Source organism: Lissotriton vulgaris, chromosome 7, assembly GCF_964263255.1.
Source record: "Lissotriton vulgaris chromosome 7, aLisVul1.2, whole genome shotgun sequence".
NCBI classification, from domain to species: Eukaryota; Metazoa; Chordata; class Amphibia; order Caudata; family Salamandridae; genus Lissotriton; species Lissotriton vulgaris.
Window position 1 is genome coordinate 1,315,734,537 of NC_141695.1, and position 15,377 is coordinate 1,315,749,913.

The 15,377-nt window shown below is 42.7% G+C and overlaps 1 protein-coding gene across 2 annotated transcripts in view; it reads left to right on the forward strand.

Moving 5' to 3' along the window:
* The first annotated feature begins 513 nt into the window (after positions 1 to 513).
* LOC147703583 (uncharacterized) overlaps positions 514 to 15,377 on the forward strand; it is a 1,699,045-nt gene continuing 1,684,181 nt past the window's right edge. Inside the window, exon 1 of one of the 2 annotated variants that reach the window (XM_086931923.1) lies at positions 514 to 563. In XM_086931923.1, the coding sequence (XP_086788049.1) occupies positions 524 to 563 (40 nt within the window). In that variant the 5' untranslated portion in view covers positions 514 to 523. The remainder of the gene's footprint in view (positions 564 to 15,377) is intronic. The other variant, XM_086931924.1, reaches the window with a different exon arrangement.

Here is a 15,377-nt window from a genome sequence, read left to right on the forward strand (position 1 = left end):
GCCCCAGCTGTGTGAAGCCTCACTCCACCTCTATCCCTCTGTCTGCTACTGGGCAGCATCAGTTGTCCTGATGCAAGGGGCCCGAAATAATCCATTCCCAACGCAAAGATGACCAGATCCAGCCCTACTTACAGTGAGTTTGTGGCCATGTAGTGTTACCCTGTACACTTTCTACATTTCATTCAGATACATCTCTGGTTCCCCTTTACTCTCTCAATTAATTCTGAAGAATGTCACATTTGTGAGCAAAAGGCAAGGTGTGGCTCTTCAGAGCTCAGCAAGACTGGCAGCTTGCATTCCAAATTTAGGTTTTCAGTAAACGACGAGCACATGCTCTAGGAATCCAGTCGAACATGAACCAGTGTGTGTGAAGTGTCAAGTGCAGGATGAACCCCTGAGGGATCTCTCTGTCTTCTAGGGGCGGGTTTGTCATTTGTCATTGAACGACAGTGGGCAATGGCACAAGCTGCAGTATAAAAGGTGACAGCACTTCCTGGAGGTCATAGGTGATCCCGTCACTGCGATGAAGCTCCTGTCCGTGACTGTGCTGCTGATCCTGGCAGGTAAATCCGTGGCAATTACATCTCTTTGCAGCTTCTGGGGTGAAAGAAGGGGATGTGGAGCATCTATGGTAAGAGGATGTGTGGCTCCCCTGCTTGGACACCTAAGGGACTGTCATAGCCCAGAGTGTGATAAGGTACCGCTAGGTGTACTTTCAGAGAAGGAATAATCTCTCAAGTTTTCCAATATCAAGAACGACAAAGCCCCTGATGCTGCTCCTGCCTATGAAATAGAATTCACCCCTGTTTCTTGGTAAGTGCATTTTCTCCCTCTTTTACAATCTCCATTCTCCAAACTACCATAATCGTTATTTCTGCAATTTCCTTAATAAACCCTTCAGAATCACCCTCCTCTTCACCTCTCCATAAATACCAGTTTCCTCAGCCTCACGAGATTCTCAATCCCCGCATCCCATATTGGAATTTCCATGAACCCCTCTGAAGAACACCTTCGTCTACGAACCCCCCACCCCCCGAAACACTATCCTCCCCACCTCCTCCTGAAGAGCTTCCCCACCTCCAGGAGGCTCTAGATCTACACTATGTTTCCAGTTAGCCCATGTTCCCCACATCTCAGAAGATCTTCAATTACCAGAGCTGTACTGACCATTCCAAGTCATCCCTGTCGCTTGGGTACTGCACACCTGAACATAAACATTCCAAGCCATCCCTGTCTCTTGCATACTGCACACCTGAACATGAACACTCCAAGCCATCCCTCTCTCTTGCATACTACACACCTGAACATGAACACTCCAAGCCATCCCTGTCTCTTGCATACTGAACACCTGAACATGAACATTCCAAGACATCCCTGTCTCTTGGATACTGCAGGCCTGAACCAATCCTGTGCTGACCTCTCCTTAACATGGATATCCATATTCTTGGTGCAAGAGTCCTCTGCTTATTGAGATAACAACCAAAGCTACTGGTCTTGACTTGGACTCAAGTCCTCCTGGTCCCATGCTCTGCCCACATTGTGACCTTAGACAATATCGTGATACTTCACACTTCTTTACAGTTAATGAGCAGTGCCTAAAGGCAGTTTTTACTTGTTTGCTATGCAATATCTTTAAATGTACTTATTGTGCTTGTGTATATGTAGTGTAATTACTTACATAATGTTTCGTAGCATTAATGGTTAAGCATGAGTAATTCTGAATGTGCCATCAAGTCTGACTGATTCAGGATGGCGGGTTGCTGTTTTAGTTCTGGCCAATCATGGCTTTGTTTGTATGGCAGAGCTTATGTCATGTATGCAGTGTACTCAAAGAAGGGCTTTGATTCAGTTTCTCGATATTTCAATTCAACAATACTTCTTTGGAAATCCTGAGTTGACCTATAATAGTGATTTTTGCATCCGAAAATTGCAGGGTTTGGTGCATAAAAAGGACCTTTTATGCACCTCTTAGTATGATCCATACCTCCCTAGACTTAATAACACTCATCTAGCCCCACCCTAGCCTCAGAGAATACTATTACAAAAATGTGACTACAGTCTGAAATCATGATGGTGGAATCAAATTGAAGACCTTCACTAGATCAATAGTCAATCACACGACTTCAAAATTCAAATATAGCTGACAGAAATAGCTAGTTGATTTCAAAGTAGCAATTCCAGTATATCAATATCACAATAGTTTTCACCTTACATGACTCATATGGCTAGTGTTTCCTAGGGTTTGCGTGGCTGCTTGTGCAACCTAAGTGTCACAAAACATTGCAAGGCACCACAAACAGCAATGACAGATCAACTTTCATGTGCAAAAGATACTTTGTGCTGAAATTTGGCCCTCATACTGCTCCCAGACCCCTTTGAGCCATTCCCCCACTAATGATTGCAAAGGAGGTGTGCCTTGGTTGAACCACCAGAAAAACCTTTGGTTTTGGTGCAAAGCCAGATTACCTCTCCTGCCATTGCCTCAGGTACCATTAGCTCAACAGACTTGACTCGTCCTCCTGAACTATCTCAGCCTATATTAATCTTACTTTGCCACAGTATGACCTGTACCTTGTGAATTATACCCTATCCCTATTCAATAATATTATGTTTTTTTATATTTAGTATTATTGTTCTACTTGTTGATGCTTTTCAAATAAAGTAATAAAATAAAGTACCCTTACCTTGAACCTACTGCTAAAACTAATTATAATCCTAACCTTACCCTATGTTGAATACCTAATGAGAGTATTAAAATGGAGTTTATTTAAATGAAATACATAACACATAATGTTCTTGTTACTTACCATTTCTCTTCTAATAAAGACATTTTATAATTTGTATGAAGTAAACTAATTTGAATCAAATTAAAATAACTAAGTGCTCTTACTCCTAGGACTAATGAATAGCTCTATTCCTGCTTCATTTTTACCAGGCTTTGGGGCAGGTTTACAAGCCCCTGCGCCAACACTATGCTGGCGTTGCGTCACTTCTGTAACGCAGTGCCGTCGTAAACAATGCACCACGATGAGACATATTTACAACTTGGGAGATGCGTCACTTTCTAAAGCCCTGTAAAGCCCTGTGCTACATTACACCTGCGTCAGGTATAATGTATGCAGGGTGGGTGTTCCATCATAAGGAAGCCTCGTAAAAGTGACTCTGTGAAATCTACAAGATTTCACTGAGTGACTTTTACGATGCCACTGCGTTAAAATCTTGTGCCTGCTTGAAGCAGGCGCAAGGAGTGATGCAGCATGGTCAGAATAGGCATTCCTGACCATTGCTGGAGTTGCCTCGTGCTTACTACACGACTCCAGCAACTCTTTGCCTTTCCGACAAAAGATTTGTCACGCATCCGGCTGTCCTTGTGTCACAGGTGCGCCGCATCCATGGTGGCGGAAGGCTATTTTTCCGTCACGCAAATGAACTGGCACATCTCTTCAAATATGCAGAGATGCGCTCGTTCTTGTAAATCTGCCCCTTTGTTTTTATGTCTGCCTGTAGACAGGTTCAGGTGCATGACGTAGCACTTAAAAAATATAATAAAGAAAGCTATTTTATGGAGGGGCTTTTAGCCAACCCTTTCTAGTCAAAACAAGTCACCTTTGAATAGTCAATAGTTGTGTACCTTGACTCTTGGGAAAAGTGGGCTTTTTTGTAGGCCGTTCTTTTAGGAACGTTTTTGTAGGTCCCATTTACCAAATGATTGATTTAAATGTCCTTTAAAATTTGCTTCAGCTCACTGGACAGCATACAGTGAGGAGTCGAAGGGCCAGTTCCCTTCACTCATTCTTTTCTCCCTCGGGCTGGGAGTATGCACTTCGACAAGCTCCATGCTTGTAGTGCTGCACAGCTAGTGTAACGAAATTTGAGGGGCCCCCCTGCAAGGTTCATGGAGGGACTCCGCTACGAATTTTATCAGGAGCTCTCGGATGAGAGTACTGTGCTGAGGGGGCCCCCTGCATCTCGAGGGCCCCCGCAACACGGGGACTGTGGGGGCCTGTGTTACGCCACGCCTTGTGTAGTGCTATCACCTAGTGCTAGGTGCTGCTGACAGACAGCACAGCTGAAGCGCTGGCCACCACTGATGAATTGACAATCTCTGGGACGGAGCATGCAAGCAAGTTGTAGTAGAAGACGGAGGCATCCGCTGCCCTTCTCTTTATCCCCACTTCCTCCTGCCCACAATGCCGATGTTTAACCATTAGACTGCTAATATCCGGACCGCAGCTTCTGAAACAGGCAACAATGAAACACTGCGCTTGCTAGGATCCGCCACATTGGCGAGCCAATAACAGGTGTGTTTGGAGTGAAGACTGGGAATGTCTGTACATTCTGCCTGGCGGTGAGACACGGTGACCTTTATTAGGTGAAATAGGGTGAGGTACCAACCACATGTGGTAAATATTACAACACTGAGGTGAGGCTTTAATGCATGTGATATTTACATATCTCCTATTCCGAATCCATCAGAAGAAATTGGGAGGGCGTGATAATAGTATAGCAACTCATTTCTGGTTGCTGTACAAATAAAGCGTTTAAACAGGGATTAGAATTTATCCCTGTACTTGTAATGGCGGACTATATATATTTACTGGTCTGCATGTGTACGTGTAAGGAGCAGGTGGTGTACTTACTCATTCTGGGACATGGCAGTGGCATTTGAGTGAGATTAAAATTATAAAGCGCAATCTTAGGTGTCTACAATGCATGAAGTAATACAGAAGGCCAGAATGAACTGTGCAGTCTAGCAATAACACTGAAAGTAGGGGTGCAGCAGCTTCACAGCACCCCCAGATGAACTTGCGTGCATGGGATGTATGACGGAACATTGTGTGCATTTACAACGCATGCCTTTACTATGCAGTCAATACATTGACTGTGAAGTTACCATGCGTTCCTCTACCACGCAAGTTATTACAACTAACTAGCCATAGGGGGGGGGGGGGGGCTGGACTTTGGAAGATTATAAATTACTATCCCAACTCCAGTCAGTCATTGTATCAGTAGGAAACATGTTGGACTCAAAATCCAACTCCAGTCCAACAACGTTCTGCCTAAAGCAGGTGGTTGTAACCACTTGCGTGGTGAAGGAATGCTTTATAACAACGCAGTCAAGGTAGTGACTACATTGTAAAGGCAGGTCGTGGATTAGCCTGTGAGTTAAAGGACGTTTCCCATTTTAAAGGGAATAGGACAAATGCCCTTGAAGCTGTTGGAAAAAAGTGAAAGGCTATGTGTAATAAATACGCAAGGGACACTTCTTCTTACAAACCAACACATTTTTTCTTGTATTGACATATACATTTGAATGTGTCTGCCAGCAAAGTGAGAGCATGTTAAAACCTTTCTTAACCCACTAGAGTTCAAAAGCATCTGCTCATAACATTTCAAAACTTTACAAATATTTCAAAATGAAGTTAAAACCAGGCCCATTGCCTCATAATGCTTACAGGAGCTTGTCTCATTTATAAAGAGAAATTTTACATCAGCAAAGAGATTAATTTCACACTAAATATGGTTACTTAAAGCTCGTAAATACTTAAAGCTCGTAAAAATAAAAATACTTTATAAAAGATACATCCAACATTACAGAATTTCATCCTCAATAAGCATAATAATGTCCAAACATAGAACTAGACAAAGTACTATTAGTGCAGTGCATTTCAGTCCTTTAAAAACTTCTTATTCTAATTTATAGAATTTAAGATCTCAAATTCTTTTAATAGACATTTAATATTACCTCTAATCCCCCGAATAGTAATCAATCTGGAAAAACAAAATACAAAATCACTCTTCTATTTAAAGTGCAGTGCATAGTCATTAAAACGCAATACAATGTTTTTTGGTTATTCAATGGTTATTATATTTTAACCAGTCTGTCTTTTATAAGTTATTGACTTACTACTTTATCCATATACTTCCAGATGACTAAGAATCTTTTTGTCGCGCCTACCCTTCTTGCACTGGCCTCCTCAAAAGTATTAGTGTGAATCTTTTTATTATACCAAGTTAAATAGTCTAGGACTTTAGTTGACCTCCAATTCTGTAGAATCTGTGACTGTGCCATAAGAGAGAATATTGCTATAAACGCTTCCTCACCTTTCAAGATTGGGGAGTTTTGTCTCTGTCTTTCTATCCCAAAAAGTGCAAATAATGCTCCTAGTTGTATTTGCATCTGTAGGCCGTCACTTCGGGCGGAAAAAACTTTCTCCCAAAACTGGACCAACGCTCAGCAAGTTAAAAATATGATGCCAGCCCCCTTGGTCCAATTACTGGCATCGGACTCATCTATCTTCTATTCCTGGAAACATTTTATGTAGCACTCCACGAGTATAGTAGGCCATCTAGAGTGATAACAATGGCATTCTTTAAAATTAGCTGCTCTTAATGCCAAATTGCCATAATTTGAAATCACCTGCCACTCTGACTCTGTGAAAGTGCACTGTGTTTCTTGAGTAATTTTATCTAAGAAACTTGACACTATCAAGCACTCTCTTTGGCTCCGTATAAGCCTATACCAATTTCCCACCCCCCCCTTAACTTAGTTCTAAAAAGGGAAGCAAAACCGGAGGCTGCGGCATGACTAGATGAGGGGCAATAATTTTATATTGGTTGAATAATTTGAAGATACCCTAAAAAAAAAGCTTACATTGCACTCCACACCTGGGCTGAATCTCCATCCTATTAAAAATTCTGCCCCTACTATGAAATGGCCAAGTTATTTAAAACCCTTGCTTTCCCCGAACTTTATCTGACTATTCTGAATGTACAGACCTCGACTTTTGCAATCTGAAAGCTTCAAATATTCATATATGACGGTATAGGTCTCCATAGAACATTTTGACTGAAGTCTGAGCCCATACTCCTGTCTTATATCTAGTTTCTTTCGGGAGCTTCCCATTTTAATAAACACCGGAGTCTAAGGATCCTACTTCCTGCTCCATTAAAAAAAAAAACTATCCAGAGTACCCTTGTGATCTATCAAATGAGCCATTATATCCAAAAAAGAAGCTGCATAATAAATACAAACTTGGGGGAGTGCCAGCCCCCCTTGGCTGGTGTCTAATTGATGCACTGAAAGTTTTACCCTTGAAGCCTTCTTACTCCAAACAAACTGGCAGGAGTTTACCTCAATTCTTTAAAATACGACATGTTGATTTTGATCGAAACATTTGTAAAAAGAAAAATCAGTAATGATAAAATCAACATTTTTATAAGAGCCATTCGACCAATTAATTTAAGTGGGAGGAGGGTATATCTATCTAATAGAGTTCTAATCTTGGCAAACATTAACCTATAATTCTATTAAAAAGATCCTCATAACGATTAGTAAAATAAATCTCCAAATAACAAATTGGGTCGGGGGAACATGCTTGCCTTTATAGATTGCACAGCAAATTTTGGAACCCAGAATAAAATAACAAAATTTCATTGTTTTCATGATTGTTTTTATAGCCCCCAATTGATTCAAACTAGGCATACTCCGCCAATGTTATTTCAATATTCTGCTCTTCAGGTCTAAGATAGAGAACAATATAATCAGCAAACAATTTTAATGTAGGCATCCCCTCTATTGGTGTATTTGTCTCATGGTTATTCCTAATCCTAATCCAAATGGTTCTAAACAAAAAAATATACAGAACAGGCGAAAGGGGGCAGCCCTGACGGATGCCTCGATTTATGTCAACCATCTCTACTGGGTGAGAATTTGCACAAAGCTGAGCCTTGGCCCCTTGATATAGGCTCCATAACATGTCTATTATCAGTATTCGGAACCCCATTCTTTTGAAAATATAAAAAAGAACATCCCAATTTACAAGATCAAATGCTTTTTCCGCATTGACCGTCATGATTAATGCAGGGGTTTGGTTGGTATCAAAAAAATCAAGTGCTTGGACTAGAAACCTGGTGTTAGATGACATTAATCTGCCCGCCACAAACCCGGTCTGATCCTTGTGGATCATCTTCTGTGCTATTAGAGAAAACCAATTAGTCCAAATTTTCATCAACATTTTTTAATCAACATACAATAGGCCAATCAGCCTGTATGCATTGATGTCTTTTGGATTTTTACTCTTCTTAACAAAATTAACTATAATGGATTCTTTAAAAATTGATGGAACCTCACATACAGCTTTCATAGAGTAAACAAGCTCAAGCATGAATGGTATTAGTTCATCAGAGAATATTTTATAAAACTCTGTAAGAAGGCCATTGTTACCACAGAGGCCTGTCCGCCAGACATTGAAGTAAGGACACATTCAATTTCTACAGCTGCAATTTCAGCAGATGTTTCCTTTGCCTGGATATTTGTTTATTGAGGGAGCTTGGTGTCATAAAAGTATTGGCTAATCCCCTCATTTAATGCCATATATTTTGTTGCATAAGCTTATGATAATGATCTAAAAAAAAAATTGCAATCTTTTCCTTATCGGCAACCAAAACCCTGGTTCATGGTTCCTCCAGTTCTGATATAACTACAATATTCTGTTTAACTCAACTTGAACAAGCCAGTAGTTTCCCTACTATCTGAATTTCCTTGTAAACACACTGCTGGAACGTCTGTGAACTACTTATCTCTTCAAGGATGAAAAATTCCCTTAACTTCAGCTTAGCTTTGGTTAAGTGCTGCTCGGCTACAGAATGTCGCTCTGGACTACTATTTCTCAGCATTAAAGCTAAATCAACTGTCTGTTGTAAATCTGCTATGAACACCCTTCTAGTTTTACACTGAGCAGTCACAAAGGCCATCATCTGCCCCCATTTTGTAGCTTTAAAGGCTCCCCAAACTGAAAAGGGTGGTTCTGTACCCTTATTCTCCCGAAAGAATACTTTTATCCATGTTTTCGTATACTCCACCCATTGGGTACTCGAGAGGAGGAGCGGTCCATCAGCCACCTGGATTTCACCCTCCTCCTTACCTTTATTTAGATTTAAATTTTAACTAATGAGTGATCTGAGCATGAGTTAGCCCCAGTTTCTACATTTAAACAATTAAAAAACTATTTTAGTGGCGGACGTGTCATTTACTCCTGTTGAATGTACACCAAGTATGTGGAATTTTCATGGTCCTAAACAACATCTCTGAAGTGTTCATAGGACAATGAGATAACTGGTCCTTGCAAATGTATTAAATACTCACAAAGTTACAAGTTTGTGCACGTTCTCTTTACCTTTCTATGCTCATCTGCACTTCTACGCACCTCTAAATTAAACGCATTACCTGATATGGTATGTGTGGGAACATGCAGCGAAATTCCAAAATTGCGGACTCAAAGAGAAAATACATACATTTTTTATGTTTTACTAATTTTCTCACCTTAATTGGGACAATTAAAATTAAAATTTTAAAACATATTATTTTCGTTCTGAAGTAAACTGTTTTTCCATTAAAAGCCTTTTCGTCAGAGATGTGGAATTTGTGTGCACTTTCCCATTCTTTCTACACCACCTTACTCCTTGCTAATAGCAGTGTAAATGAAAAAGTGCTGATCAGTGTGTGAAGGCAAAAGACACACAATTGATGGACAGAATGCAGAGCAAATCAAAACATTCACCCCCAGTCAAGAGATCTGGGTTAAATCCATCATTCTTTTGCTCACCATGCCAGTTTAGACCTGGCCATTTGCAAATCAGTCTTGACCCTGTGCCTCATGGGAACAGTCCATCCAGGGCCGGACTGGGAACGAGAACCGGCCCTGGCAAAGTGCTCGGCCGGCCGCCCTCCCCTGCTCTGGGAGGAGAGGGGAGGGGGGAGAGGTGCGACCGCGCTCTGTGACAGGGCCGGTTTTCGGCCGTTTTTGTTACAGGGCCGTTTTTGCAGCATAACGGCCCTGTAACAAAAACGGCCCCAGGGGCCCAAAACCGGCCCCCAACCATGCGGCCCACCGGGGAATTGCCCGGTGCCCTCAACGGCCAGTCCAGGCCTGAGTCCATCCCGAACCTCCAAGCCAGGTCAACCCTGGACCGGAAACAAGCATCCTAGGACCGGTTTCGAGGTTTCACCCCTCTTCAGCCAGGATAGCTTGATTCCAGTGGCACAGTGACCCCTGGACAAATGTCTGGGCATGCCCGGCGCACTCAGGGCGAGAAAGAAAAAGATGCACATTGATGGATGGAATTCAGAACAAATCAAAACATTCACCCCCTATCAAGAGACCTGGGTTAAATCCATCATTCTTTTTCTCACCATGCCAACCCAGTTTAGACCTGGCAATATGCAAATCAGTCATGATCCTGTGCCTTATGCTCCTCCTCTGACCTTCAGAAAACTCCTCAAGACCTGGCTTTTCGAGCAGTAGCAGCATTCCCCACCCCAGCGCCTTGAGACCCTCACGGGTGAGTAGTGCGCTTTACAAATGATATGATTGATTGATTATGGGAACAGTCCATCCCGAACTGCCAAGCCAGGTCCTACCTGGACCCGAAACAAGCATTCTAGGAACGGTTTTGTGGTTTCACCCCTCTTCAGCCAGGATAGCTTGATTCCAGTGGCACAGTAAGCCCCGGACCCACGTCTGGGCATGCCCGGCGCACTTAGGGCGCGAAAGCAAAAGACACACATTTGATGTACGGAATGCAGAACAAGTCAAAACATTCACCCTTAACGGGAAGTGTGTGAAAGCATGTACAATGCTAGCATATTTCATGAATTCGTAGGGTAAAAGCCAAGAAGCAAAAAAAAAAATCCACAATGTGGACAATGCATAGGCTCATGGTTAGGTAACGCACGCATGCCAGTACCGTCACTAAAACTGTAACTATGAATGGAGTTTCAATGGAGAATGTCTGAGGCCTTTGGGAACCAGGCATAGAGACTGGCAGAGTACTGATGTAGAGAGACGTAAATAAGGATCTTATTCTTACCAAACTTCTGAAACTTTTAGTAGCTACAAAAAATAAAACGTTAGAAACTCACTGCGAGTATCTGAAAAGGGAATTTATATTTTCCTCTGTATGAAATGTCACGGGGTGTGCGCAGCAGGCACACACACCCACTGAACTGCCACATCATGAACTGGCAGTCAACTGATTATTCGATGTTCTCTTCTAATCCTCAGGAAGCAGGCTGACTGATTGACTGTTTATTCTTACATTCAAACAAAGGACACTTCAAAAAGTCTCTACAAGTAATTTAGATGGCTTGTGTTGGTATGAGGAAGAGTTTGCGGGGCAGTGCCTACTAAACTCCTCAAGAATTTTGAAGGCAGAGAACACGAATCACCGATAGCTACAAATATGTGTAGGAAAGTTAGAGAGAGCGGTTTAAAAAAGATACTGTTTAAGAAATAACCTGATCACACACTAACTTCCAGGTGGCCTCAAATTCAACTTATAATACACATTTACATAATACCACAGCCTCAAGAACAAATATCAAATGTACTTCTCTACGGTGAGTGGGGAGACAGAGGGGTGCCTTTATGACAAGGCGGTGGCCCTCCACTTGGCCATAGATAGACTCAGTCGTGTATTCAGATGCGCCAACCTTTTGAGCTTGGCCAGGGCTTAGCTTGGAGAGGACTCTGTTGTCCGAGGGCTCTGCTTGAAGGAGATGTGTCTGGTGTGTTTGGTTGTTTCCATCACGTGCTATAGGGCACTCATCTCTGCTCAGTTGTGATTGAACCTCTTTCTGCCAACAAGGCAGCATGAAATATTTTTGGAGTAGATAATTGTGATGTGGGCTTAATTCTACCACACAATACTCACAGATCGAAATAGGTGAAATATTTGCCATACATTGTGTGCTATGTATATGCGAAACATTGCTTCAAGGCTCAGTATTATGAAGGGAATTTTCCCCTTCACCGTGCTTTTTGGTCAATATTTCTTCATAGGGCAGTGTTTCAGGAGGTTTTATTTTTCTTGGCACTGTATTCCTTATGCTTTTCCAAACCATGGCACAGAAGAAAGTACTTTTCAAGGATATGTGTTTATGTTGAGCATTTAAATTAAGATCTAGTCAAGATCTAAAATGAATACTCGGAGGCTGTCTTCTATGGTTTGCTTCTTGTCAAGTATCAGGGTGCAAAGTGCTTTTTCATGGAAAATTTGCTTATTCATATAAATGACAATACACACTCATACCACCAGGTAGTCATGTCAAATTGCGCTCCTGCAACGCGTTTAGAGACATGCTTTGGGGAGACATCTGCACTATCCACTTGAAGGGGCTCTGCTCATAGGGGCCCTTACAGTGTTACCGTTGGTAAAATGGGAATTTGTTTATCCCCACATATGTGAATGCCAGAAGTCAGCAGAGCACACCCACTTTAAAAATGGTTCCAGCAGCACCGTATCTGAGTGAATTGTCTCGTCAGGTTATCTTGCTTTTGACTCTATTTAGCAGGTGAGACAGTGACTGACAAGGAGGAAATAATGCAAGAAAATAAAAGTGCGGTACCCAGCGGCAGTTACGGGCAGTCCAACCCCTCCCCCACACACCAGTTTCAACCAGTCATTCTTTGTGCCGGTCTTGAAAGACCAGTACTAATTGCCAGCGGCAAACCCTTCGGGAAGTTTTCCGGTAAAGATAGGGAGGCGCCTGCTGAGAACTCTAAAGGTCACATTTCTGGAATGAGGCTGGGCGAGAATAAAGAATGACACCTGTAACAAAGAAAACCCCCATCCAATGGAGGTACATACGGGATTATTGAGAGACTGCATGTGCTGCCTTCTTCATAGGACTGCCAAAGTGGAAATGCAAAGTCCAGAACGCCCACAAAAAACACCTCTAAAGATTGCACCAGGTTGATGTGATGTATTTACTGAGTTCAAAGAACTGTCCAACGCAGCATGACCCAACAAAACACGACCCAACACAAAACGATCTAACGCAACACAACACAACAACAGCCTACATTAATGCTCTTTGCATCACTTGTGTGTGTAGAGAGCAGGTAATAGGATCTAGTCCAACCCCAGTGGCCCAGTTTCTCGTGCTGCTTCTGTAACTGAGAATAGAGAAAACGGGTGTGGCTATCAATAGTGCGGCAGGGGCAGCAAAACAGGAACCCAGGTGTGCGGAGGCTCTCTGCACCCCACTGTTGGCTTCCTTATCCTATCCAGCCCGTGTGGGTGGCATTTTCTGTGTTTGTAAAAAGTGCTATAGCACGCTTACTACGCCCAAAAGGGTCCAAAAAATACGGGCTACTAATGAATTGTTTGTAATACCCAATGCAAGGAGCAGACTGCCTTCACTCTATTTTTAATTGCGATTCCATAAGGAAGAAGCGTTTGAAATACCAATCATTTTGGTTTATGCAGACTGAAGAGCATGATAGTTATACGTTTGAAAACACACACAGAAAAAAATGGGACAAAAGAGGTAGTACAGTTGATTCTTAGTTTCCTGCAGAGAGGGAACCTTGTACTCCTACAGCACGTCATAAGTTTGGAAAACTGTGCTTCTGACACGTCTTCTATTAATGTTACCTCTTTGAGGGAATGGTGCACTGCTGGCCTTTCTCAGGATGAGGCCTAATACAAGTCACTTAAAATCTTTTCTGGTCTTTCTCTTCCTGGTTTTCCTAATCTTCATTGTCCTCATGGTCTTGGACTTGCTTCGCATAGTGAAACTTGATCATGGTGTTCCTAGTTCTTGTGTTCATGGTCCTTTCCCTCTTCTGGGTTCTTCTCCTCCTGTTCCTCCTTTTTTCTCCTTTTTCTTGTTCTCCTGATCATCTTCATTTTGATCCACCTGGTCTGAATCCTACCGGAGGTCTTGGTCTTACCTGGGTCTTTCCTGACCCTTCACATTTCCCCCCTCCTCCTTGTTTCCCTGTGCCTATTCCCGTTCATCATAGTTTTTCTCGATTTGTATTATGCATAGCGCCCCGAGGGCATAATGGTTTTCACACACAGAGAACATTTTGGTATTACAGAAGGAATCCCATACGCTTTCTTGCACACTGTTTTAATATGGCTTGCACTAACACAATCTGTACACCGGCACAATTCCATGGGAGCATGCACTCTTTTGCATGTGGGTGAAGGTGGGTACACTCTTAGGCCCATAAGAGAACCATTTACCTTTGCTCCCACACCATATTACAAACACAGGTGCAAGGGCAAAGAAGCTGTCAAGAGGTGCACTGATTGTGTAACATATATGACGTGGTGCACAATCAGTTCACGCTCAAAGAGTGGCCCTTGGAAAGGGGAACAGAGGTTCCACGAAGTCCCCAGGCAATTGCTTCACACCGGTACAATCATTTACTGTAGCTGCCTGCTGGAGATCTATACTCCAAATATAAAATTGAGGCTGGGTCACCACCTGCAGTGAAAGGCAGACCGGTGCGTCAGACAGCTGATCCACCTCACACTAATGTGCAGATCACAGTAAGAGTACAACTTTGTGCCTGCACTGCGAACAGAACATTTGTTATAATAGAGCACACTGTCCCGGTCTGCGCCCATTGAAGTGAGCTAATAGTGGACCACATGGGCGCCGTGTAGGACAGGGCACCCTCTGTAATAATGCCCTTGATGGTCCTGTCTTGATCTTCCTGGTTGTCCTAGCTCTGGTTTTCCTTTTCCTTGTTTCTGTCCTTCTCTAGACCTCTTCCTTCTCCTGTCCCTTGTTGGGTGGTCCTATTGTCCTGAACCTCCTTGTCGTCCTGGTAGAGGTGCAACTAGTAGTTCTAGTCCTAATGTTCCTAGTTTTTTCTGATCGCCGTGGCCCTACTGCTGGTCATTTTTCTCCTCCTTCTCATCCTCCACCTCTGCTTATCTTCCTAATCTTCTTTCCCTTGGTCCTCATGGGAGCCTGGTCCCTCAGGGAGTTCTAGCCATACAGAACATGTGAGTACGGACTATAAAAGAAGAGGCAACCCATTTCCAGAGTCTTTAAGATGCTACATTACTAAGTGGGTAGATTGGGATGAGTAGAATGGTGGATAGTAGGCCATGTTGATGCAAACATGAGCTGTAATGAAATATCTGCTTTATTTAAAAGTTGTTCAGCAACAAATGATGGACGGAATGCCTAATGAATCAAACATACACCCCCAGTCAACAGATCTGGGTTAAATCCATTGTTCCTTTGCTCACTACGCCATCCCAGTTTCGATCCAGCCATATGCAAATCACTCTTGACCCTGCTCTTCATTGGAACAGTCCAGCCTGAACTGCCATGGCAGGTAGCCCCTGTAATGGAAATAAGCATTCTGGGACCGGTTTCGGGGTAACAGCCAGCATCAGCCAGGCTAGCTTGAATCCAATGGCATAGCAAAAACGGGATCCACCTCTTGGCATATCCACCCCACTTAGGGCCAAAAGTGCTGCAACAGCAAATGATTTATGGAATGCTGAATGAAACAAACATTCGCCCCCAGTCAAAAGATCTGGGTTAAATCCATCGTTTTTTTCGC